The 27,065-nt window shown below is 35.3% G+C and overlaps 2 protein-coding genes across 3 annotated transcripts in view; one reads left to right on the top strand and one right to left on the bottom strand.

Annotated features, from left to right (window-relative positions):
• Window positions 1–10,382, bottom strand: part of LOC140148551 (uncharacterized) — a 66,034-nt gene extending 55,652 nt beyond the window's left edge. The window contains exons 1-3 of the mRNA XM_072170546.1: window positions 10,217–10,382; window positions 7,028–7,610; window positions 6,511–6,599 (exon numbers count right to left, since the gene is read on the bottom strand). Of these exons, the coding sequence (XP_072026647.1) occupies window positions 6,511–6,599; window positions 7,028–7,606 (668 nt within the window). The 5' untranslated portion in view covers window positions 7,607–7,610; window positions 10,217–10,382. The remainder of the gene's footprint in view (window positions 1–6,510; window positions 6,600–7,027; window positions 7,611–10,216) is intronic.
• Window positions 10,383–12,224: 1,842 nt separating this feature from the next.
• Window positions 12,225–26,571, top strand: LOC140148552 (uncharacterized). Of its 2 annotated transcripts, none has more exons than XM_072170547.1 (16): window positions 12,225–12,360; window positions 15,098–15,250; window positions 16,278–16,446; window positions 17,035–17,102; window positions 17,840–17,926; window positions 18,214–18,249; window positions 18,742–18,781; window positions 19,045–19,181; window positions 20,462–20,599; window positions 20,852–20,992; window positions 21,698–21,793; window positions 23,112–23,188; window positions 23,722–23,787; window positions 24,206–24,322; window positions 25,212–25,395; window positions 26,211–26,571. In XM_072170547.1, the coding sequence occupies exons 1-16, from the start codon at window positions 12,298–12,300 to the stop codon at window positions 26,289–26,291; spliced, it is 1,653 nt and encodes a 550-aa protein (XP_072026648.1). In that variant the 5' UTR covers window positions 12,225–12,297; the 3' UTR covers window positions 26,292–26,571. The 2 variants fall into 2 exon arrangements, with proteins under 2 accessions (XP_072026648.1, XP_072026649.1); XM_072170548.1 differs by having other exon boundaries at window positions 15,101–15,250.
• Window positions 26,572–27,065: the final 494 nt, after the last annotated feature.

Raw genomic sequence — 27,065 nt, forward strand, 5'->3', positions numbered from 1 at the left:
CTACAATCAGTCATCCAGAACATGAATATAGGCCTACATGTATGGTGATGTATTTCTGATTAAAGTAGGATTGATGATGAGGGTACGGTTTTGGGTCAAATGTCCTTTTACACAATCTTATTCATTATTTCGAGGCTTGAGAGCCAAAATGCCTTAACTCACAATCACCTGATATGGTAAAGATCTCTAAAGTAGTATCTGTGTATGTATATATATTGTCAACTTTTAATCAAAATGAAGATAAATATCACTATCCTAGATGCACTTACGCCTTGAACAGTAAGTGCTTAGAAATCTAAAATTACTCTGATATTTTAGATTGTCAAAAATATGACTATCTATGCTGATACGGATTGCTAATTGATTCAGCTTAGAGTAAAAACAATATTGACAAGCTACTTGTAGCTTTCTGATTGTAATCTCTACTAGCCATTTTACACAAGGTTTTTGCCACTTTCTTCTCTCAGTCATATCACTATTAGATCACTTTCTATGCTATTTGGCCAAACAGACAAAAAATTATGTTTATAACAAAAAAAATTATTATAAAGTTCAACAAAACATCTATGACTACAAGGCAAGATATGTAAATGACCTAAAATTTAACCAAAAATAAGAAAGTATTTTATGATCAAACCATTCTTTGGAATTCTTCAGATAAAAATCTGAAAGTTTAAAAATCTGTTAAACATTTCTGTAATCAATTCTGCAAGCACTTCCCTTTCCCTTGTCTTTTGGTTATGATATGTACATGTAAAGTTGCTTTATTTTTTTAATTTCATTTGATTTTAGGGAAAGGCTAACTTTCAGGCCTTTTCCTCCATATGTATCATGTTCGCATATGTATATTTTTTAATGTCTTTTGTTGCAATGATTTTGATTTTTTGATTTTTATGGAAATAAATATGAATATGAAATAAGAATACATGACACAATGAACCTCCCAATACCCATGATGCTTTAAAGGGACCATTGAAAGAAAAACATATTTGGTATCAAAATAAAGCTAATAACATAGAGAATCCATTTCTAAAATGATTTTGCAATTTTCCATCATTTTACCCCCCAAATCAGCCAATAAAGACAAAGCGCCCAACATTGCGTCTGTTCCGCCCAATTCATATGTTCAGAGACACGTGGCAACCCCTGTGACGTCAAAGTGGTTATCCTTTCCGCTGCATGGCAACACTGCATAGGCCAGACCCGGTCCTAAACCAACGCATAAACATGTTTACTGCATGAACTTTTCTGTGCCTTTTAGGCCTAACACGTATATTAAAAAGGATATTATAATATAAATTACAAATCTATAATGACGGGCATAATGTTGCAAGATGCCGACCATGAGACGGACACTATACTGGTAGGCCTACTATGAATCGATAGGCCTACATAAGTCTAGCTACAATAATTGGCCAACAACGGGGAAATACAAGTATTAGGCCTACGTGTTGACAAAGTCAAAGCTGTGCTAGCAGCTCGGCTTTTGCAAGAGAGTATCTTTTGTTTTGAGGCATTCAGGTATAGCAACTCTTTACTTCATTTTCCTCTGATATATGATAGGAAAGAGAGGCCATGATGTTTCGGGTTAGCCCATTTCTTTAGGCCTACCTCCCGGGCGTGCGGCTTAGGTTACCACCGCCAGGCCTAACGCAAGCCGAGCATGACTCCAAAGCTTGGAAGCTGAATAGGGAATGATTAAGTTTGATTGTTGTTTCTTTAAACGGTCGCTCGATCCGTGTAGAGACACATTTCCTTAATAATTATGGAACCAGGTTCAAAACTAAAGCCAGACTGGCGAGATGCGCAGCGGTTGTTCCCTCGCCTTGTAGGCCGATCACTGAGGTCCCGGGTTCAACTTCAAGCCCCGATGCGATCTGATTGTGATGATTAATGATTCACACTGCAGCGAAATTACAGCGCTTTGAACCCTCCCAGATTAGGGAAAAGGAGCTATATAAAAGCCCAAATTTATTATTTTTTATTTATCTTTATAAGCCTATATGAGAAATGAGAAACAAATTTGAAGATATAAAGAACCACAAGAAGAACATATAAACATGATAAAGGCCACTCCAAACAATCAAATGAACAATATTTAGGCTACTGCCAGCCTTTAGTTCGCGTCAAGGAAATGCTTAGGCCTATCCCAATCTCAACTCCCACTGAAACTTGCCAAGTGTCTGAGCCGCCGAGCGTTTTATCAAAGGTAGGCCTGAGTTCCAAAGTTTATGTTGATTGGGTATTAGTGTTATAAAATACAGCGCGCCCGTTTTTATTAATGTCTGACATTAATTTCGCAAAGCCTAGGCCTACCCCCGGGCCTAACCGTTAACCATCCACGCATTAAAAGTAATTGTATGTTACCTATTTGTTTTTATTGTACTTTTGTAGCATAGGCTTTTTGAAGCTTTTCAGGAACAGCTTGCATGTTGTGTTCTTCATCTGCCGTTTGAGCCACTGCCCTAGTTCCAACAATAATATCGGCAAGTGTCCCATAGGGGAATAAATGTGCAAAATCGGTAGGCCTACGCCTACTTTGGCATGTTGGGTATGAAAATAAGCACTTTTGAAAGTTGAGTTACGGTACGTTAAAACTTATGGAATAAAAAGGCTTTTTTATCAATTGAAAAACATGTCAGCTCTTGGGAAAAATAATCATCTCTTAAATATTAAAGTACGGCAAAATAAAATATATAGGCCTATATACCCCTGGGCCCAACTAGGCACGAGAGGTGCTCACGCCGGCACATCATCTGCAATTTTAATATGTGTTGCGGCTATTATTAATTATCTCGGCGATATCCCTAGTCATCGTCGCTATCATACTCATAATTAGTTTTATACATGCCAGGGCCTACATAAAGTCATCGGAATCATATCTTGGTCATGTTGACCGGGAGTTGAATTTATAAATAAGTAAAATATTTTAGCTCCATGCTTGATGATGATATAAAAAAATAACAATTGATCGTCCCCGTCCGCCTCCTTTTGCAGGGCATTGTCATTGAGGGATTCTGAAATTTTCTTGCTATTTTCTTTATTACAGGAAAACTTTTAAAAAAAATGTTTCAGAAGTTAATAATATTGTCAATTGATTAGATTTGCTTCTGTCCAATAAGCATGTCAATTTACAGGCTTTGTTTTAATCATCCTCTCAGACAACCATCAAATAAGAGCCTCATACACAACTAATGATATCCGGGAATAATGTAGGCCTACATAAATGATCGATTTTTTCGATAAAAAATTAATAAATAAAACGGCCCTCTACTTCCTCTTTTTAATAATATGTGAACAATCAACTTGCAATTGACCATGTTGACCTTAAAATAATAAGTGGTTGTATTATTGCATCTGATATCGCATATATAGGCCTATCGCGATCGATCGCTGTTGTCATTTTTTGCCCCGGCAAAAATGTCAGCACAACACGAACGCGTAACCACAATGACGTCATCGGAAAAGCGCCCAATTTTCTATTTTTGATATTGACACGCGATGTAGCGTCGGAAGGGGGTAAATCGAGTACGTTGTTTTCATTGTATTTTTATTTCTAAAATAGTTAGTTCTTCAGTTGTTTCAGATATTGATTCTATATTTTATGGGCTTTATTTTGATACCAAATAATATTTTCTTTCAATGGTCCCTTTAAGACTGGGCCATTCCAGATAAACAATGTACCCCCAGTATAGAGGTTTTACATGGTTGCCTGAACACATTACCATATCTAATAATGTTACATGATGCAAGGCACTGAGATAATTACCAAATGATGCAAGGCAGTAAGAAGCAGCAGTAAAGGGAAAATTAGGGGACACCAAGAAATCAGAGGAGGTGGGTTTCTAGGGATACTCATAATACCCTTGCAATCCTCGTAAAAATATATCAGAATAAATTTCTGACTTAACGCAGATCCCAACTGATATACAATGTACAGAGCAAATGTGTAGATTTCCCAGTAGATTGATAAACTTTGGAAAATTTGTTTTAGATTTTGAAGATTTTGAATTCTACATCAGTGAGACCAACAAACAATTTTTTAAATAATCAACTTCCAGTACAAGATATACATGCTTGCTCCATTAGTCTACATGCCTTATCTTGTATAACGCTCCATTTATAGCATAGTTTTATGAAAGCTGTTCAATTCCCTGTAGTCTGACATAATTTGGTTTGCTGACTTCAAACACAGAGCCACAACAAGCATTGGCTACAAAGTGAACATGTCCTGACACTTCTAGCCTCATGATGGATAAAACAAGGATTTATATCGCATGCTAATGTCAACATCAGGAAATCTATGTTGTCAAGCATGCATTGATGTATTTCAATGAAATGTTGCACTGGAAATTATCAATTCATTACAGACTTCGGCAATAGAATCAAAATAGGCATTATTAGTAAGAACAATGAGTCACATCTCACTTCTAGCCTTTTTCATCACACTGGCATGTTTCGGTATCATTGGAAATGTGGCCATCATCTGTGTGTATGGGCAGAAAAGATTCTCCAAAACCAGTGGTATCATTTGCATCCTTACCCTGGCAGTTCTGGACCTCTATACCTGTACCATTGGATTTGCCACGGTATTTGTGGGTGTTCTCAATATCTCTCCAAATACGACAATGTTTACTGATGAACAGTCAGTCGGACAAGACATCTTGTGCAGATTATTCAGTGTGTTCACTGGATTTAACCGATTTGCCAGTGTATTTCTGAATGCTGTTATAGCTATTAACAGGTACTGTGTAACGTGCAGAATGCGAGGACCTGTGAGGAATACACTGAATACCCTTCGCCTTATTGCAGTAGGCTTAGTACTGGCTATTGCTTTGTCCCTAATTAACCTTCAAGCGTTTGGTTTGCACAGAGAACCCAAAACACAGGCTCTTGTGTGTACCTGCGAAAGATGCACACTTTCATTCAACATCTTCATGCTACTCTTTTTAATATCACTGATACTGATAACGCTATTAGATATATTAATTGTGTGTAGAATTAGAAGACAAAGAAGAGCTATAAATATCACTTTTGGAGCACAGGGTAACCACTTTGATGCAAATGCACCACAACAGGTTCAACCACAGCATCAAATGCCTAAGATAAACAATCCGATTGGCTATGTTACAAAGATGCTCGTTCTGTCAACAGGGGTGTTTGTACTTTGCTGGATACCAGCATTTGCACTTGCTATTTGGAATTATTCCATCAACTATTCTCAAGCCATCAATCTGAATCAAACATGGCAACTGATTATTGTAAATACATATCACGTCAACAATGTCGTAAATCCAGTGCTGTATGCTATGACCAATAAACACTTTAGACACAAACTGATGAAGTTTGTCAGTGGTAGAGTATAGAAAGATGAAAATAAATAAAATTTAAAATGGTAATCAGTTTTTATTCATAGCTGACCCCCTCCCTTCCAATCTGTAACAAAACTGCAAATGGGCAAAATAACATAAATTTATGTCTTTTGGGGAAAAAATTTGTATCTTCAATTCGAAAGGTCAAAATTTTAAAATGATCATCGGCTTTTCCTCCCAGCTACATAAGTACATGTCAGTAGATTTATAAATGTTATTTCAACAACTGTTTAATATGAAAAATAAAAAAATATCAATTTTTAATAATTTGCCATAAAATGTGTTTTATATCGCCAATTTCAAATTATCATAATTACTTGATATCACTATTAGGCCCCCCCAAAAAATTTTTAAAAATTTAAAAACAAATGCGAAATGCGATTTTTTTATATTTTTTATTCCCGACTTTTTTCATGGTATTTTGAGAAAAAGTCTGATTTTCGCCGATTTTTCTGGAAAAACAAAATTCCAGATTTGTTTTTTGTCAAATCGTGGATTTTACAAGCAGCAAGCTTTGAGACAAACCTTTTTTTGGCCTTATCAGAAGGACATTCCTTGTATTCAGAATACAATTTGATATGTCTGATATGCACTCATGTCCCACAAAATATAATGTTGATATCCGATCCCTGAAACTATAGAATACACTATTTATGCACAGACCTTTCATACTGGCCGGCTAAAGAGCGTAAAAAAGAACTATATAGTGAATCAACCCCACTTCCATGTAAACAGTACCAAATCGGCAGACTGTTGAAAGTTGCTGAAAAACTATAGGTAACGCCTGTGCCGTGCGATGCTATGCAGATTGACCACATGTGGTGATTTGATGATGTGATTCAAGTAGCCAATCAGAACCAGACAGCGTGAAAGGTCTTTGCAATAGTGTACTATAGTAGGAATTCCAATTGAATGAACGTTTTTGATACATGTGTGCATGGATCCTGCACATAATGATGGGATCGTGTGTGTAGTAAAGTCGCTGGGTGAACGCTTATAGGGGCATTGGCGGTCAATGAAATGAATACGGTAATTATAAATTTGAAGAACTGATATTGTATGTGAACCAGCAAAGATTCTGAATTCAGAAGGAAAACAGAACGAGAGGATAAATTTGTGTTCTTCTTGTACATTGTACCTGTTGAGTTTTCTCTTGGCTCCTCTCTGGAACTTGTCTCTGTACTGCTGCTTTTCTCTTGCTTCAATGGCTTGGATAAATTCATCCTTCTGCAAGTGCGTGTGTAAAAAAGAGTATGTAAAATTCAAGAAAGAAAAATTAATCTCTTACTTGACATCATTATGACAGGTGTATGAAAAGTTATGTATTTAGTACTCAACATTTTGTACAGCTGCAATATTTTAGAATCTCATTTTGAAACTTGTGTCCCAATTACACACATGATACTATCTGCTGTAATTTCAGTAATTTCTGGTAACAACTTTTGATACCAGTATTCTACTTGACTTCAATATTTTCAAATCCTTACATTTTATGTCTGAATTTGATCACTTTAGACAAAACAAATCTCATGCTATATACTCTATAGGCCTCTGCAGCAAATTCAAAATCTGACAATCAACTTATTTTTAACTATACTCAAGATCAAGTCACAAATGATTAATTAAATTATCATATGAATAGGAATTAATAATACCTGGAGAACAATAAACTCTTTATGGTCATGGTAGTCTGCTTTCCTCTTTTCTCTCTCCAGTTTCTCACAGACATCCACCACTTCTTGATCCTCACAGACATCACCAGGCAATGGTAGATTACACAACCACATACGGATTTCATCAAAATTCACATCTTGGTTGGACTCATTCCTAGCCTCCATAAACTTCTGCCAAGTCACCATAGTGAATTTTTCCTGGTGTATTGCTTTGAAAAGAAGCAATGCTTCCTTGACAGAGATCCTATCATAGTCCCTTGTATCCAGAGCTTTGAAATCCCACCAAGCACTTTCTTCAACCGCCTTTCTTCGTTCAAGCTCAAAAAGGAGAGGAAGAAATTGCTTACGAGGGCATTTACCCTTAGCTTCTTTCCCACATGTCAGATTTACAGCAGCCTCAATTTGATCCCATGCTATTGGAGCAAAGTAAAATGCTCTGTGAAATTCTTGGATTTGGTCATGGTCAATATAACCTCGAAAATTGGGGTCTAGCAGATCAAATATGGCGGAGAATTCATCTTCCATGTCTTTTTCATACTCTGCTTTCTTTGTTGAAGCCATACTCCTGCAATGACATTTGAATTTCAAGAAGTTTTAAATACCCTGGTAGTTCTACATTCATAAAAGAAATAAAGCAAAGTTAGTAAAAATCATATTGAAATGGAATCAATGGATGTAAAACAATTTTAGAACAACACCAACTTGCTTGACACTTTTACTGAAACACTGATTTTCTCATCGTTTACTCTGCAAATCTGTGCATTTCTTTTGTTTGGCTCGAAATTAAAAGAGGACAATGAATGTGATCAGTTAAATCTAGCAAGTAACATTTAAATAATCACATATATAAGTTCAAGTTGTTCGAAATATTCTGAACCCAAAACTAAGGCGAGACCAGGGCATTCATGAGCAAATTCGTAGCTATATAGTGGAAATTCCAATTGAATGAACAACAGCCTGACATAGCTTGACGATTTTTGCATACACTGCATGCAGGCATGAGAATACATTTTCAATGAAAAAAAAGGAAAATTCTGAAAAAAAAGGAAAAAAAGGAAAAGCGCGTAAAACATGGCAAAAATGCTCAAAAAGGGCTAAAAAGAAATGAAAATGCGAAAATTTGGGCCAAGTTTTTTATTTTTTCGGTTTTGTAGTGTCCCTGGATCTAGACCTAAATGCTAGGGTCATTCATGGTTGACCTAAAAAAAAAAAAAAAATTCAAGATGTTTTGTATTTTAATATGAAAATTGATAATTTGTTTTCATGTCATACTCTATTAATGATTTCAAAATGCATTGAATTAGAATGCATTTTGAAATCATTAATAGAGTATGACATGAATACAAATTATCAATTTTCATATTAAAAATAAAAACATCTTTACATATTTTTTTTTTTTTTAGGTCAACCATGAATGATCCTAGCATTAAATCTAAGTCCTGGGACACTCCAAACGAAAAAATAAATAACTTTAAAAAAAAAATTTGGGGTGGGACTTTACTCGAAGGTGGGACTATACTCGCGTCAGTACGGTAATTTGAAATATTGCAAAATATGATCGCGGTTGGATCAAATACAGCTGTTGAAAGCTGGGTTCATTTAATTGAAATTCCTAGTATAGTGTTTCTCGAGCAAGAAGTAAAGATGCTTGTATGCACCATGGCATGAAATCTTCTAGTATCTGGCATGTCTGGACTAGACTCGCTTACCAGTCCTATATACGCCGTACCTATGTATATACATACTATTGACAAAAGACATTATTGCCAAACAATATGGAATAGAACATTTGATGTCAACTTGTCAAAATATTGGAGAAAATATGCTCACCAAACATTGGGAAAGGGCAAAGTCTAATTCCCATTCAAACGCATGGGAAATTGAAAGTGCATAATCCCAGCTAGTCTGGACTGCTTTGGTTAATATACACCCGTGTGTTTATCGTGGAGTGTTCCATCTTGGCCCAGCCCTGGTGCCCCCGCACTCCGTGCATCCACAGGTATTCATGCTCGTCAAAAATTTTGCGAAATAAGGGGTTTTTCAGATGAAGAAACACGATTTGCGAAACACAAAAAAGGGTGTTTTTTCAAACCACATGTTCGCGAAATTGAAAAAAAAAGGTATTTTCATCAAAATATTACTTCTCTTGCTTTTACCAGAGGGGAAATATTTTATTATAATTTATATTATTATATCTTATATTCTTATGTGGTTTTACGAAAATATCGCAGTTTCACAATTGTCCATTTTGGTGCATCCGGTGTGCGCCCAGCCAAGTTTATACATTTAGCCATGGGGCCTTTGATACAACACTACGCGTTTCTGCCAGAAAAGGGTATAATAGAAACATTGTTCGCTTTTAATAGCGAAAATAGGGGTATTGTCGAAGGGCAAATAATTTGTGAAATCGCTAAAAAAGGGGTGTTTTTCCTCTGAAAACTTCGCGATGAGATGCAAAAGGAGGTGTTCATGTTTTTAAGTTCACCGACAAACATGAATATAGGTATGCTAGGTGAATTCAAATTTGCCATCAAACTGCACCATTTTACATATCAAATTAAAGCCCTTGAGTAAAGAAAGCCAAAACTGAAAACATTTTTGTCATAGCACTTTCCGTAACAAAGTTACATCTTGTCAAATATTGACTTTCATCAAAAAGATTCAGATAGCAAAATTCCCCAAAACGGCATTTAGATGTGTTTCTAGATCTTAGTCTCATGGCGATAGCAGCTTTTTTAATGGAACTGCTATCAAAATCCTCTAAAATTCCATATGCGACTTGATTATCACCATAAAAAATCATATATTTGGGTCAAGTGAAGTATAGAAAACATATTTATGTAGGTTTCCTTCACCGACCTATTCTCGAAAAAAATTCAAATTTCTATGTAAAAATGCATTGTGTTTGGGTCCCGGTCTCGGCGAATTTCGCTGACTAGCAAATGTGTTAACTGCGGTTTGCCTGGGGATACCTAAATTGAATACCCATGGATGCACAGAGTGCGAGCCGGGCATCTTGGCCAAGAATTATTTAAAATACAGTCATAAACTTTATAAAGAGGTTATGTAAGTTATGCTTACTCATGTTGTTAGATTTTAATACATCATTGTACATAAGCCTATATGACAAATGAAATCAAGTAAGTTAAATTTAAGCTTACTGCAACTCACTCCAAAACTTCCTCCAACGTCGTGTGTCGTGAATTTAATTGTAGTCCACCATTCCACCTAATGTTGAATCACAACATATTTTGTGATATTTAACTTAATTTATTATATAAAGCATCATGCACATAATAAATTTCTCAAAAATCAATCAATTAACTTGTGCATGGAGGTCGCCATATTTACAATGTAGCTTCATGATGACGTCACCGTGGACCCGGCAACGATCTCATTTGCATATTAAATTTCTGTATAACTTTCTGAACTTCGTTTATCATCCAGGGCCTGGTATAAAATACAAAGTTCAGAAAGTTGATTCACAATTAGGAAATTAGAAAATAAAGTAAGATAACAATTTATATAAATAAAGAGCAAAAATACTGAATATGCCTAAAAATAAAGGAGAAAGAGAGAGGGAGAGAGAGAGAGAGGCAAGGAAATGGAAAATAACACACAAAAAAGGAAAGGAGGGTGAACTTGATCTACCACTCTGGATCTACCCATCTAATCATGGAAAGAAACTAAAAGAAAGAAAGAAAGAAAGAAAGAAAGAAAAAGAAAGAAAGAAAAGAAAGAAAGAAAGAAAGAAAGAAAGAAAGAAAGAAAGAAAGAAAGAAAGAAAGAAAGAAAGAAAGAAAGAAAGAAAGAAAGAAAGAAAGAAAGAAAGAAAGAAAGAAAGAAAGAAAGAAAGAAAGAAAGAAAGAAAGAAAGAAAGAAAGAAAGAAAGAAAGAAAGAAAGAAAGAAAGAAAGAAAGAAAGAAAGAAAGAAAGAAAGAATGAAAGAAAGAAAGAATGAATTGTTGAATGATTGAATTGTTGAATGAATGAGTGAATGTTTAGGCATATCAAAAGTGTTTTTCCCGGGGGGGTTCTTCGAAAATTTTTGTACGGGGGTGTGCCACGCAGACTTTCGGATGCTGACTTTCTCTATACCTACTTTTTGCTGTTTTTGCTACCCATCAGTATACCAATTTTCAAGAAAAAGCACCCAAATTTGCCATAATTGGGCGCTTTTCAGGGCACTTTTGCCAAAATGCGCCCAATTGGGCACATTGGTCTCCACTGAAAACCCACCCATCGATATACCAAAATTGCTGAAAAGGTACCCCAAAACCGTGGCACATCCCTGTATACCTTCAACCAGGAAGAACCCCCCCCCCCCGGGTGTTTTTAGTGAATTGTTTCTTCTGTTCTAGGGGAGCAATCGTTATTTATGGCAGGGGAATGGGAAAATTTAGGGGGAAACACAAAAAATTTTAGGAGAAAATTGTGAAAACAAGGGGGAACGCGAAATTGTTTGTCAATATTTTTTCCAAAATGCCCATTCCCTCTTGCCGTAGAATAAGACCCCCTTTTTGTATCAAATTGGGGAAAATTATGATAATCTCCTGGGGATATTAAATGTCTCTAAATTTTTCCCCTTTTTTTTTTTTTTATTCTCCAGTCTCACGGAAAGACCCCCTTTTTTTTAACCTTCTCACTGAAGACAAAATTATTTGAGTTTGTAAAAAATTATTAGAGTTTGCAAAAGTTATTTGAGTTTGCAAAAAAAATATTTGAGTTTGTAAAAAATTATTAGAGTTTGCAAAAATTATTTGAGTCTGTAAAAAATTATTTGAGTTTGTAAAAAATCATTTGAGTTCTCAAAAATTATTAGAGTTTGCAAAAATTATTTGAGTTTGCAGAAATTAATTTAAGTTTTAAAAAATTATTTGAGTTTGTAAAAAATTATTTGAGTTTGTACAAAATTATTTGAGTTTGTACAAAATTATTTGAGTTTGTAAAAAAATATTTGAGTTTGTGAAAAATTATTTAAAGTTTGCATTCCCACCACTGAAGTCTATTTAATATCTATCTTACTCCTCTGTGTATCTATGATTCCCACACGATGACATTTGACAGCTCGGATATCCGATTATTCGATATATCGATATTTATCAGATCATGTGATCACAGAACAACAAACCACCTGACAAAACTTTGTGTTTGGCACCGGTTTGTGCAGCTGGGTTTGTGGTTTCTTTCCCAGGTTTTCAGTTTCAGTTTCCATTTTATCATGTGATTCAACTCTTTTGTAATCAGAGAAAATGAAGAACATCACATATCTGTTTCTGTTATTTTCGACGGTAAATCTGGAAGTCTCATCTCAGGTTTGTATAAATTTAAGCTTACTCAAAAAGTGAAAAGTTCATTAAAGCCATATTATAACATTTGCTGAGGAAGACGCCCACAATATTTTTCAAAATTCTGTTTTCTTACACGATTATAATATACTTTATTAAACTAACATGCCCTGCAAAAATCAAGACTTTTAGTGCTGTAGTTTTGTCAAAATTTGCGATTTTGAATAAAACACAGGAACCGTTGTTTTATTATTACGATGGAAATATTAGTCGAATGTGTACACGATGTTCATATCACAGTACGTACACGGCATGCTGGATGGTACGCACACAATCACACATCAAAGGCCCGTGCAGGGAGCCCAACCGAAGGAGTGACATACATTGGCGACGGTAGCATTAAGGCCCAAAAGTCGGGGGTTGTTTTCCCGTGCTTTTCACTCCCGAGCTTGCAGAAAATCCAAATACATGGGGTGAAAATTAAATCTCGGGGTGAAAAATATTTTGCAGTGTAGTCAGGGGTAGGAGTAAGGTCCAAAAGTAGAGGGTCAGAGTTCACCCCCGAGTTTGCATTTTCCCAATTATATGGAGGGTGAAAAATTAATATTTTTTTTAATTCAGGGGGTCATTCACCCCTGATCGGGGGTTAACGCTACCCCTGATCTACGTTGGTAGCAGTTTTTTTTGCTTTACCTCAGTTGTCCGGCTCAAAATTATAAGGGGTCATATCTGACAGTAAAAGCTAACATTTTATGAAAATAGAAATACTAATCTATTTTTTATGGAAATGTTATAACATGGCTATATAATTATGAAGTTAAAGCCATGTTGTAATTTCCATAAAAAATAGATTAGTATTTGTTTTCCATAAATGTTAGCTTTTACTGTCATGCCCCCTTTTAATTTTGAGCTATTAAGCAAAGAAAATTGGAATTTACTACCAGCACGGATGTCGTCAATTGATGCCAATGGCATGTGATTCTTTTGGGTTTTTTTATACTAAAGCGGTCGTGCTACGCCCCGGCACGGTCCTGTGATGTGTCCCAAAAACACCATGTACGTACAATGTATGTATTCAACTAATATTTCCATCTTAAATTAAACAGTGTTAAACGACGGTACCTGCGTTATTACGTACTATACTAGCATTCAAAATCAAGGATTCAGACTAGACTACAGTACAGCACCGATATAGTCTGTATACCATCCTCGAATCAGTAAAGTAAAATCATATTTTGAGATTTTCTCAAAAACTGTTAATGTAAATTTTTGCAGGAATCTGTTTATGCTAGTTGGATTTCTTGCATGCATCATTTCCTTTCAGAAAATGTATACTTTTAATATTTCTCATCATTACAATTATTCGGGGAAGGTAAAGACAATATACCGGTAGTCTTGATTTTTGCTGGGTATATTATTAGTTTAATAACGTACATCATAATGCAAAAAAAAAAAATTGTTTGGTTGCCCTTCCGAGACAAAAATTTGGAGGGTCGGTAAGGCTATCCTTTTTTTTTCATGGACTCCATTCCATTTTGAAAAGGCTAGTATTGACAAATACTTGATCATTATAATGGTAAAAAAATTGTGTGTTTTGGGACTGGATTTAAATGGAAATAGTTCTTGTTTTCAATCAAATATGCATTTAATAAATAAAATGAGTGAATGACAAATTATATAAAAGTCCTTGATTCTGTCCAAATTTAAGGTTTCTTCTAAAAAAGTGATCGACAAAAAAAAAACGGAACCAAGATTTGTAATTTTTTGGGTCGGTCGGTTCATTTTTTTTAGCCTAATCGTTTAAAAAACAGAATTTGTGAAAATATTCAGGGCATCCTCCATCAACACATTCAACAGCAAATGTTACAATATGGCTTTAATTTTTTATTTCTTCTGTGGTCTGGGCTGTGCGTATCGTGTACACGATTGTTATTTCCACGCCTCACAGTACCTTGATTCTTTCTTTCATACATACTCGCTATGTAACAATGTGCATGATTGGATGAGAGCTGGGAATAAACAATGTTATTAAATGCTGATGTCCCAGTAGTCCGAATAATCAGACCCAGAACAAAATATTAATTTCTGACATGATCCTGTTCTGGGTCTGAACTGCTTCTATTCGAAATTTTGATGGCAAAGTGGACAAAAGAAGCACATTTGATTGAAATTAGGAATGCCAACTCTCTGATCTTGCCGAGTTCAAGCGTTTATTGAAGACTCAATATCCAACTGTATAGTGCATTATATTGTGTATTGTATTATATCACATGCCCAGCGTTCGATATAGGGCCGGTCAGCCGGCCATTGGCCTGTAACTTTTTGACCTGGCCGGTAACTTTTCTGACTGGCATCTAGTTGCCGGCCCGGCTGGCCGGTAACTTTTTAAGGTCAAGCCCGGCTGGCCTGCAACTTTTTGAGGCATATTTCGAACACTGCGGGACATGCCCTTTTTTAACCTTGTTATTGATCTGAGCCGTTTTTATATGTTGTATTTTTATCATTGAATTTGACCGTGTATTATAAACTTTGTTTCATCTGGTTTTTAATGATCTTTTTATACTTTTTACGCTTGCATATCATTCTGATATTAATTATGCTCTTGTTTATTATTTGTTTTGCTATGTCATATTTTTAATGTACAGCACTTAGGGGCCTCTGGGCATCAAGCTCTATATCAAATTCAGGTTTATTATTATTATTAATGGGGTGGCCACTCGGGCATGAAAACAACCATTTAGTCTGTAATTCTTTTTTTTTTCAGAAGTGTTTGGAACAGGAAATCAAGAACTATTTGAATTACTATAGTCAAGTGCCTGGACCTTTCCAAGAACTAGCAGCTTCCAATCCTACACAGGTGTATACCTATGCAAAAACAGCCGAACATGCAGTAGAGCAATATAACAACAAATATCAGGTAAAATTAGTCAACATTGCAATATAGTCCTATTATCAATAGCTATACACAGAGAACTGCTAAACTCAATGTCCGCTTTAAAAGTGACTGTTCCACATGTTGTGGGAGCAGTCACTGGGTTTTCCCAGGGTAGCGTTTTTTACGGATTGCCACAGTAAAAAAGCCATAGGGTTAACGTTTGTATTTACTGTATTTTAATTTTTAGCAATTGATAATAACTAAACATGGGGCATACATGTATTTTAGTCACTCAGCCCCCTCCCCTGTAAAATCAGCCTACTTGGGTCATATTTTGGCCATTCCATCCCCTTTCCTAAAATGAGCATATTTGGGGCATATTTTAGCCACTCAGCCCCTCCCCTGTAAAATCAGCCTATTTTTTTTTAGTATTTGGGTCGCCTCTCCTAAAATCAGCCTATTTGGGGCATATTTTAGCCCCTCTGTCCCCTCTCTTAAAATCAGCCTATATGGGGCATATTTTAGCCACTCAGCCCCTCCCCTGTAAAATCAGCCTATTTGGGGCATATTTTGGCCATCAGTCCCCTCTCCTAAAATCAGCCTATTTGGGACATATTTGAACCCCTCAGTTCCTCTTTTAAAATCTGCCTATTTGGGCATATTTTGGCCACTCAGCCCCTCCCCTGTAAAATCAGCCTATTTGGGGCATATTTTAGCCACTCAGTCCCCTCTCCTAAAATCCACCTATTTGGGCATATTTTAGCCAATCAGCCCAGTGAGCCCACCCCTGCAAAGTCAGTCTATTTGGAGCATATTTTAAGTTTTTAACCAATCAGTCCCCTACCCTGCAAAATCATGGTGGCATATTTTAGCTAATCAGCCTCTTCCCCTGCAAAATCAACTTATTTGAGGCATACTTTAGCCACTCACTACTAACTTAAATAGAGCTTTGGACCAGTAAACCAACAAAATGGATTCATACCAATAGGTGGTTACAGGAAGGTTATTTACTGAGTGACAGTTTTGTTGTATGCTAATGTTATGTTTATATGGCTTTTCCTCGCACTAGGTGGTGTATCGTCTTCGAGGCATTGTATCATACAAAGAGATCAGTAAATCAGTTGTGACTTTCACTTTGAGGGTACAAGCCAGAGGTGGTGGGGAGGTCATTCATGGATTGTTTCATGTTCATCAGACTTCACACGGTGAAAAGCAAACAACAACTTTGTTATCTTCTGGTAGGTAAACAACTTATTTTAGTATTATGTGATGTCACTGATGTGATCATGCATTGGGATTGAATTGTGACTTAAATGCTAAATATAAATTACCACAAACATTTTGCTGTTAAAAATATGAAAATTGAATCATCACTGGGCAAAAAGTGATTGGTATAAGTTGGTGGATGAGGCTGTTTATCACAAATTGTCTCTTTAGCCTCAAATTTGCTGCATACTTGGAATTCAGACAACTTGGTCTTAGGATATTCTTCTATTGCATCCTTTGGTAATTATGGCACTTTATAAATCCCTTGTTTATGTATTATTTATTTATCCCATGTTGGTGCATTAATATTTTTGACTGATAAGATTGGAGACACCAACCATTTCAGTCATTTTCAATGGATTTCAAAAACTTTACTGAGGGGATACTATGGCCCTGGCACACCCATTTCACAATGTAACCACTATCTATGCAGTTAGACAGATACATAACCCAGGAATTATGAATGTTTAAATTACATGATTTCCATTCTTTTATCAGAAGCTATTTTACAATGTTTGAAAAAAACATTTTAACAAATCTTTATCTTATTTGATCCCTAGTTGTTCCATTAGCAGTACCAAAGAAATCTACTTGTGATAAAATTAGTAGAGAAGCCAATTGCAGCAAGGTACGTTTTATCCAGTATGTTCAGTATAATAGTTATATCTTATTGCATCTGCATTCAAACTGTGGAGGTGTGCATATTGTACACGTGTGATTGTGTGTGGAGCCATATCGCTACCATGGAGGGGTTGTCTTTGAGCCATAAAGGGGTATAACACCTCCCATTTTGTGATATGGACACCCCTGTAGAAAGTCAACTCTTTACAGATGTGTGTGGGGGTGCGTTTGTAAATGCCTCCAACTGTGGAGGTGTGTGTGTCTTGTCACATTCACACTGTGGAGTCTGCTCACAACCGTGGAGCTCCACAGTTGAAGATAAGCTCAAAAATGGGGTTTTTGGGCCATAGAGGGGGGTATACCACCTGTCATTTTCTGATTAGAGCAACCTCCACAGTATGGCGGTTGCTGTGAGATTGTGTAAAAAATCTCCCCAGTTTGAATGTGGGTGTGTGAATCTCCCCAGTTGGAATATACACACACCTCCACACTTGGCGGCATTTACAAGAGGGGGTGTGTGTGTGGAAAACTCCACGGTTAGAATGTGGGGGTGTGAAACTCGATGTTTGGAAATTCACACAAACTCCACAAGAGTTGGTGTGTGTGTGTATAGCAAAAGGAAAGAATATTAATGTTTCAGTACCTTTGATCACTTCAAGAATTATAGCTTACCTTGTAATAAAAGCATTATCTTGGTTTATCTGCTATCTTGGTTTTATAAATGGTTAGTTTTTCAATTTGCAGTGCGATGATCTTGGACGCTGTATAAAAGGACAAGTACCACTGGATCCTTGGTTAGCATTTGCAATGAAGACCCAGAGAGAAATACAAGTAAGTAGTGCCAGTTGATGTTCATTTGTTGTGCTTTAGATCATGTATTACATAAAATGAAATATAAAACCTGTGTAAATTTCAGGTAATGTATCTGTTTCAGAATACGGTAGTTGTAAAATATACTAAACTGGGAAGATATGTTAACCGTTAAGTTTTCATGTGCTCTCTCTCACTCACTTTCTCAACATATTTTAACTTCCTTGAGTCAGTAGGTAAGATCTATCTATAATTGGTGTTGTGCATATGGATAAAAAATGAATTATATTACTTGTTTTATCTTTCAGATTGACCAAAGTTTTGTTCAAGTGCAGTACTTTGCAGTAAGTATCTTACCATAAATCAGCATTTCTGTCAATATTATCAACCAATCAGAAATGTGGAAATCACATAAGTAAGCATGAAACATGAAATAATGATCACACACATGAGCACTGTATCTATTCACCATAAGACAAGCAAAACATGATTGATCAATGACTACTTGGGCAAATTGCATGTGCTAAATTATGGGTACTTGTCTTGTCAAAAAATTAATTCATTGGTTTGAAAAACAAATTATGTGCAATGCTGGTTATAACCTTCAGATAATACCAAATACAGTTAGCATGGTTAGGTTTTGGAATAGGTCTGTTCATATTTACTGAAATTTGTTAGAAGCAACTATTTTGGTTATTGCACAGTTCTTGTGATGTTATCTAATAGAAGTGGTCCTCTGGATCAATTTTTCCACTGGGAAATAATTATGTGGGCTACCTTTCCAGGATAAACTTTGAAGTCTTATTTTAGTATTGAATCCGTCTACTCATTTACAGGCTCACAATGCATTTAATGATAGAGCAGATGGTTATGGAGGTATGTATTCATTCTAGTATAATTCGAACAATTTGATATGCTAATTTTCAATAGTTTTAGGGAATGGAATTGATTAAACTTTCTGGTAGATATTCAGAGAAGTCATTAAGTTTATTGCAGCATAGGCACAGATTATGATCAAGTATACATTTGTCAGTTCATGGCGTCGCAAGTAAATCTACTTGAGTAACTGAGTATGTCTTTTCCAATGTTAATAAATCCACCACATATTAACCAATATGTTTGATATCATTCCTTATCAGAGGCAGATGACTGTCCATGGCCACCACCATATCATCCAGAATGTTTTTCATTAGCTAATCAAGAATTCAGCTTTACTGATATGTTAAACATGGGTTATCATGCATTGGAAATTGACCCTTGGTGGTGCTTTGATAAGGTAAGGGAGGATAGGCATGTGATGAAACTCACTCAAATTGGTGATGATTTTGTCACAAAACAGTAGATTAATACTGGTGCAGATCTTGGTAATCATGTTGCTTACTAAAATAACAAAAAGACATAAAACACCATCATAATTTCCACTGACATGTGTGTAACAATAGTGTGATATCTTGTTTCATCACTTGTACATGACTGATGCCATTGTTGAGACTTGGGTGCTCATATAAATTGCAAGATTTTGAATTTGAGCGGTAGCTGAAGAGTTTTACTTAAAGATTAGTTGTTATTAATTTTATTTGATTACCTTTATTGCACAAAGAATATCAATTAGACCCAATTTAATTTGAGGAAAGTTCTGGATACTTCTAAGATCAGCTGGGAGGACATTCCAAATGTTGTAACATTACAATTGAAAAAGGATTGTCTGAAAATGGCAGTTTGGCATTTATTAGGGATAGGGATAAGTGAAGGGGAGTCGGCGGATCTCAAACTATGGCGGGAGCTGACCTTATCATTGAAATTTAATGCAGTAATGCCCAAGAGACCTTTAAAAAAGAACATGTTATCTTCAAAATTGCAGTGATTTTGCAGACTAAGGAGGTTCAGAGTTTTAGACACTCCTCATATATGGTGTAAATGCATATGAGAAATATGATGAACTTGGTTGTACGTCTTTGAACCCTTTCAATGGAGTAAATGAGACCTTTTACATGTGGGTTCCAAACATCTTCATTTTTACCCTGGTTCTATAGAGAACCACAAAATATATATATATCTGTTATTCTGTTTACATTTTATGAGCATTTCTATATATTTAGGTTCCCATAGGCCACACCATGTTGAATTTTCTCAATCCGAATTGAAAAGAGTTCAAAGTTCTCTTTAGAAACATAAAACTGCTGTATTGACAATGCAAAAACTTAGAAAGTGTGGGAAAACTAGTAGTAAAGTCAAGTAGGAGATAATGTTCATAGTCTGGTGTATTTCAGGGTATGGACTACTATCTACCTTGATTTACCGGTACTAGCTTTGAAGTTCAACGTGTTCTGCGTTAGCTTAGCCTTACTTGGTGCATGTACATACTTTTACACCCGTGATCATCGTGCCGCATATGTACACGCAAGAAACCATGCTAAGCCAACGCAGCACACGCTGAACTTCAAAGCTAGTGCCGGTGACTCAAGGTAAATATATAGACTATAAGAACACTGCTACAATAAGATGAATTGACCATAAATCACCAACATGTAGTATTTCTATATTTGATTCATTTAGATTCGTTTGAGCCATGCAACAGACCATGCCCTCGGCTGTGCACCTGTTGACAGACATTTTGAGGATGCTATCATGGAGATAGGACAATGGGTGCATAAACCAGAGAATCAAGGAAAAGTTATCAGATTGTATTTTGAGGTAAGATAGGGGCACTAATTGGTATGAAAATTATTGCTGAATTTCTGTTGTCCTTGCTCTTGGTTTTACATAAAATAGTACAATCCAGCTTAGTCACCAAGAATTTAATTCATTTTAACTTGCATACCTGGTACAGGTGATTATGCTTACACTTCATCACAAATACTCTTGACATCATTGTGTAATTGATGAATTTTCTAGCATTAAAGAAAAAAATCTATCTACTTTTTGGTTATTTTGTTTTGTTTTAAGGATGGTGAAGATCACACTCAGGGTCATGATGAGCTTATCAACGGACCAATTCAGCAATATTTAAGAAACAAAGTATTCACTCCATCTGATAAAAATGATACTTTTGGTGGAAAGTGGCCAACTATAAGACAACTTAGGAAGGTGAGAATGCCCAGTGATGTAAATAATCACTTGGGTAACAAATAGGACTAGCAAACTTTGATTTGTTCAGGTTTTGACAACCCTGGATAACCCAAGAAAGCCTCTATTGAAGCTTTTTCCATTGGGGTCCATTTGAACACCGGGACAGGTTGGGAACAGTCAGGGGTTAACACCCTACTCTTTTCTAAACTGGCCGCGAAATACATGTACAGGTACAGGGACCGATGGCTTAACGTCCCCTCCTAAGGACAGAGTACTTTCATGATTCATTTACCCAATTCTAAATGAACCATGGTGAGAGCGGAAGTCTGAATTTAATCTACAGAAGTTGCCAATTAATTCCTGACTTTTTTTTTTTTTTTTAATATCCCAGTAAATCGCCACCGCCGGGAATTGAACCCGGGACCTCATGCACTAAAGGCAAGTACCCTAACCATTGCCCCACGCTCTCCCATTCTGGTATGAAACCATAGTCAATGAGGTAATCGTTCATTCTTTGGTTGAATTTTCATCCTCGGTTTATAGCAGTAATTGAATGTCATTTTTCATGTACATGGTACAGCCACGGTGGTTGAGTGATTTTTAAAAAGCAAAATGGAAACATACAAAATAACAAAAATGATGCATATCTGGTAGTGTATATTATATTCACTTTTTCACTATATTGTAACATTGACTAATTATATTTGCATTTTCCTTCTATAGCTAAATAAAACTGTCATAATTTCCACTAGCGGTACTTACACACATGGAGGGGCATACATACATGATGGATACTGGAATGAAACCATAGTCAATGAGGTAACAATAATTGGTTTACCCTCAAGTTTGGTAGGGACAAAGGTGTGTGTTTCTCTTGTTGCGGTGTCGAATGGGGTGCGTAATGTTAATTGTACACATACACACCCCCCCCCCCCCCACATATGTGGGTGTGTGTGTACAATTAACATTACACATCCCATTCGATACCGCAATCAGAGTATACAAATCGGTTAGGCAGCACACTTGGATCTTGCGGCACAACCACAAAAAAGCATTGATGTTGCTACCAAACTTCATGTAAACCAAATTAACATCTCAAAAAAGTAACTAACCCCCCTTAAATAATGACCATTATTCAAAAGCGGGTGATTGTATTACAAATCTGTAAAATGCAATGTTTAGTCACACCCCATGTCATATGGTGTCATTATTGGATATAAATTACACCAATTACTCGGTAAAGAAAGACAATATTATCAGATCAATGTAATGTGCTAAAATATTATATGTTGGTCAGACCCAAATAGGTGAGCCTCATAATTTTGCAGATTAGTACCAAAGCCTTGATTAATTGAGAAAAGTGATATTGCACTTGAATGGATGAATGCCATGAGCATAAGTTTCTTCTTTTGTACTCAAATATTTCAGTAAGAAAAGCATGCTACTGGACAATAAACACTGAGTCTACTTTCCAAGCATAGTTTAACAATTCCCATCTCTTTGAAAATGATCAAAGTACATGGTAGCTAGGTTGCCTCTTTTGAATTGTATTGTTTTAATATTGATCAAAAGTTGAGGATGTTTTATATTATCTTATTGAAAAAAGTTTGGTAGGGTGAATGCTAATCTTTTAGTTTTATATGTTTATTTATTTATTTTTTCATTGTCATATGGAATACATAAGTGTGGAATGGTGTTTGTTTAAAAAAAAGTCAAAAGGGTAAAGGAGTTGAACCTGTATTTTACAGGAAGGAGTGCCCATCTTTCTTTCGTTAGCGATTAGGCCAGACTCCATCGTGAAATATTGTTGTAGGGGGATCACCACATCTCCTCCACAGCGAGTCTGTTACCTTCCCAGCATTTAAGAATGCCGGTACCCATTTATACACCTGGTGGAGAGGCGTAATTGAGATAAAGTGCCTTACTCAAGGACACAACACGATGGCGTCGCCGGGGCTTGAACCTGCAACATCCTGATTATGAGTCAGACCCCGTTCTCCAAGGCCAATATGCTCTTTTTAAAAGTACGCCAGTTTGGTTTGATTTAAATCATTGGATTCCTTGTCTTTTTAAAGTAATATACGAAAGTTAATAAATTAATCTGATTTAGAATGTTTGTTTCTGTAATTTCTTTCAGTTCACTCCATATCCAAAATGTGGTGGGAAGACTAGTTCAAACATTCTCAGATTCTATTGTGACAGCACAAATTATGGGTAAGGAAAGGTCCAAATAAAAAGAACATATATAAAATCAACACACTCAGTAATGAAATGTAAAATAATGAAGACTTATTCAAAACAATGTATGATGAAATTGAGCTATTCTGTAAGTACAGAGCTTTGACTTAACACATGAGCATTTTGCTGTTATCAAGTAAAATTCTTATCTCATCTTATGATTATTCTTAGAACATGTTTTATGTGTCTTCCATGATAGTCTTTTGTTTTTCTTTATTCTGTCTTGTACATTGTAAAAGTTGGTGGACAATGCTGGCCTTAACTGGCCTTTCAATCATTCTCTACATAATTGTTTCATTTTATCTTTCTTTGTAGTAATGTATAATGTTTTTTGATTATGGAAATATAGTTTAAAATTGAATTATAACCTGCAAGGAACACATAAATTAGTTGGCTGTTGCAGTGATAGCTTTCATGTTACTTTGTTAATGTAGTAATTAATTGCATTCAAATGAATGTATACAAAAGGATAAGAAATTAAATTTCCAATTAATTTGTCATATTTACAGGCCTTTTTGGGATGGACCAAAAGAAACTGGTGTTATTCTAAATTTCACAGAATTTGTCAAATGCAGGTAAGATTTCTAATTCTCTTGTGTTTTTTATTTTTGTTTGCTTGTTGACAAGCTTGCTCACATTCCCAAAGTTTCACCTGAGATTTGTTTTGCTTTAACTATTTAACATTTTATATTGGGATTATTTAACTATTGCACCCTTTACATGTACGCCTTGATATCTCTTAAAAATAATTTCTCCTACCAACCATGTCACATATTAATTACGCTAGGTTCCAGAAAAGTACAGCACTAATTTTTTTAAAATTTAAATAATATTATCTTGTAGTTCCAAATGGAACATAGCTAAATCCTAATTATTTAGTCAACTTTTAATCTTTTTGCAATTTGATGGAAAATATGCCAAAAATTTGAATCCAAAAAATAGTGCTGTATTTGGGAGTTCATGTAGTACTGACAATGTCTTGTATTTATCCAGGATCCAGTATCCAGCAGCAGACCAAGTGAATCCATCACTATTAAAAACTGGTGTGTTCACATGGGCAGAAGGGCAACCAGCCTCACCACTTGCTAACACATCATGTGTCTTTTTAGAGTAAGTCTTATCAAATGTTATTACTTATCACTCAGTAGTCTAATTCTGATTGGGAATAACTTTTTGCCAGGGTTGTTTGATTTAAATTGCACCGATTTGAATTATTGATTTAAATCACTTGATTTTTTTTTAAATCACTGATTTAAATCAACTTTTTTTACCATTTTTGATAAATGTAAGTTAATTTCTTTAAATTGACTGTTTTACTTCATTCCTAATGTTTCTACAACTTTTGGATACGATTAAAATACCTCTATGATGTCATTTCATATCTATTGCTAAAAAATCATTTTCAAGGTGCAGAATTTAACAGATTTTTTCCCATGACTTTACGAAATTTTTTCTTCGAAATTTGCACATGTAAAAACATGTTTTGATATTTTTGTAAATACCTGGTAGGATCGTACATATGACTAGCATTCAATCAAAAAAATCTGATTTTAATAAAAATAAATACAATTAATTTTTTTTTTAAATCAACAACTCTGCCTTTTGCGGCATTTCAAGTCTTGTGTCAGCCAGAGGGTGGACAGGTGGTTTAGTGATTTAAAAAAGCAAAATGGAAATATACAAAATAACAAAAATGATACCTCTCTGGTGGCATTATTACATTCACTTTTGTACTATACTTTTTTTGTGCTGCATTTATTTCCGCTCTTTTCTCATTCCAAGCAGTTACCATGAAAATAAGAACATGTGAACATATTCCTTTTGTGTGTAGATCAATTTTTTTTTGCAAGCTTAGAATTGCGTAATTTAAAAACAAGTGAAACACTTTGAATTAGGGAAGTGCAAAAAAATTGAATGTGCAACAATTTCTACTTTTACCCTATACAGTATCATCTTTTTGTAAACTTAATGTATCTTATCGTTAATATTTCTATTTCAGTATCAGCATACATAGTTGGAAAGTATCCAGTAATTGTACAACACAGCTTTTTTCAGCCTGTGTGAATAGAACTAATAATGAACATTGGACAATAAGTCAAACACCTAGTGCATATAACTCAAAGCCTTCTTGCCCTGATGCCTTTCAATTTGGTCTTCCAGTCAATGGCTTCCAGCAACAAAAGGTAAGACATATTAGTATTGATAAGGATGAGGTCAGGTTTGATGATTAAGGGTTAGGGCTATAAATGAGGTTAGGATTAGGGATATGGCTGAGAAATTGGGGCAAGGATTAGATTTATGGTTGTGGTGGTGCATACCGTGGAATTTTGGCTTGTTGCCTATGGGGATCTACGCTGAGTCAGGTAATTTTTTTTTTAGCAGCAGTAAAGGATGCTTTGGTAGGATGAGCCTCCTGCCCAAAACTGCTTTTGTTGCAAACCCTTATATCAGTTATTTTTTGATGATTTTTTGATGTGTTAAAATTGCTCAAGTGGTTTTGCAACAAGGCTCTTCAATTATGGTAACATTATTTAGAATCAAACTCTGGTTATTATCACATCTGTGTTTCTTAAATATTGAGGTATTATAGGACATTATTTCTCGAGGACAAGATTATCTTTGTGAACTATATTGCATGACAGAACCCTGCATGAAGCACTTTGTGCAAATTTTATGAAAACCAACAGCTAAAACTGAATGAAAACTGAGGTAATAGCGCCCTCAATGACTACTCTTGCCATAGACTTGTACATGTATGTAAAGCCTGGTATAAACACCTTACAAAAATGCCCACAAATTAAAAACAAATGTTTGGTTTTTCATAAAACTCATAAAAATTACACATTATGTTTTTCAATCATAGAGCTATATCATGCAATAGTTCACAAATAAGACATTACTCTTAAATATTAAAAATTGTGCTTTGAATTATAAGATGTCTGCTTTTAACAGAGGTGATCAGTTCCACTCACACGCAGTGCTTTTTTATTGTTTACAGATTATTGAAGTGGCTAAGAATGTGTCGGTGTGGATAAACCTGACCCCATACATTTCATTATTGATGGCAACGGAGACATGACATTTCAATACAAAGAGACGTGTCAGATATTAGCCCTAAGGTAAAAGATAGCAGGTATTAAGTGCTTTGATCTGTCTGAAAAAAATGAAAATAACGCATTCATCATTTGATTGATGGATACTGAATCCATGCCATAAAATATTCCAACTTTTTCCCTGTTATCTTTTGACAGTTCCCATAAAAAGTTACTTCAGTAGGTAAGTCTGACACTAATACTCAGCGATCAGATTGCTTACTTTTTAGACTGTAAGAGTCTGAAATTTTTTCATATGTTATATAACAAATATTGACTGCTTGTAAATGGTGCAAAATATTTCCGCCAAGATGAACCAAAGATTGTGTGCCTTCTATTTTCCTGATAGGAAAAATGTTTCCTTATGAAACATTCAAAATATCATTCAACATATGATATACTATATCATGTCATTTCAATGCAATTAGTAGTTTAATTAGCTTGTTATTTGTATATTTTCAAAATTTTATATAAAATATTCTATAAGTATTAATTACAAATTAATATAATATAAGATTATAAATGTGTGTTTTTAAATTGCACATAATTTTTCTTGATATATTTTCCAACAAATAAACTGTCACTGGCTGGATGATACATTAAATAAACCATCATCATGGATATCCCAATCCCTATCGGAATCATTAACCATCATGACCATAATCCAATCTCGCTCAGGGAGGTTCTTTTTCAGGCTTTTGGTATACCTTTGGGTCAATTTTTCAGAAAACTGGTTTAGAAATGGGACCTTTTTCAAAATT

This window comes from Amphiura filiformis, chromosome 3 (assembly GCF_039555335.1).
Source record: "Amphiura filiformis chromosome 3, Afil_fr2py, whole genome shotgun sequence".
NCBI lineage: Eukaryota > Metazoa > Echinodermata > Ophiuroidea > Amphilepidida > Amphiuridae > Amphiura > Amphiura filiformis.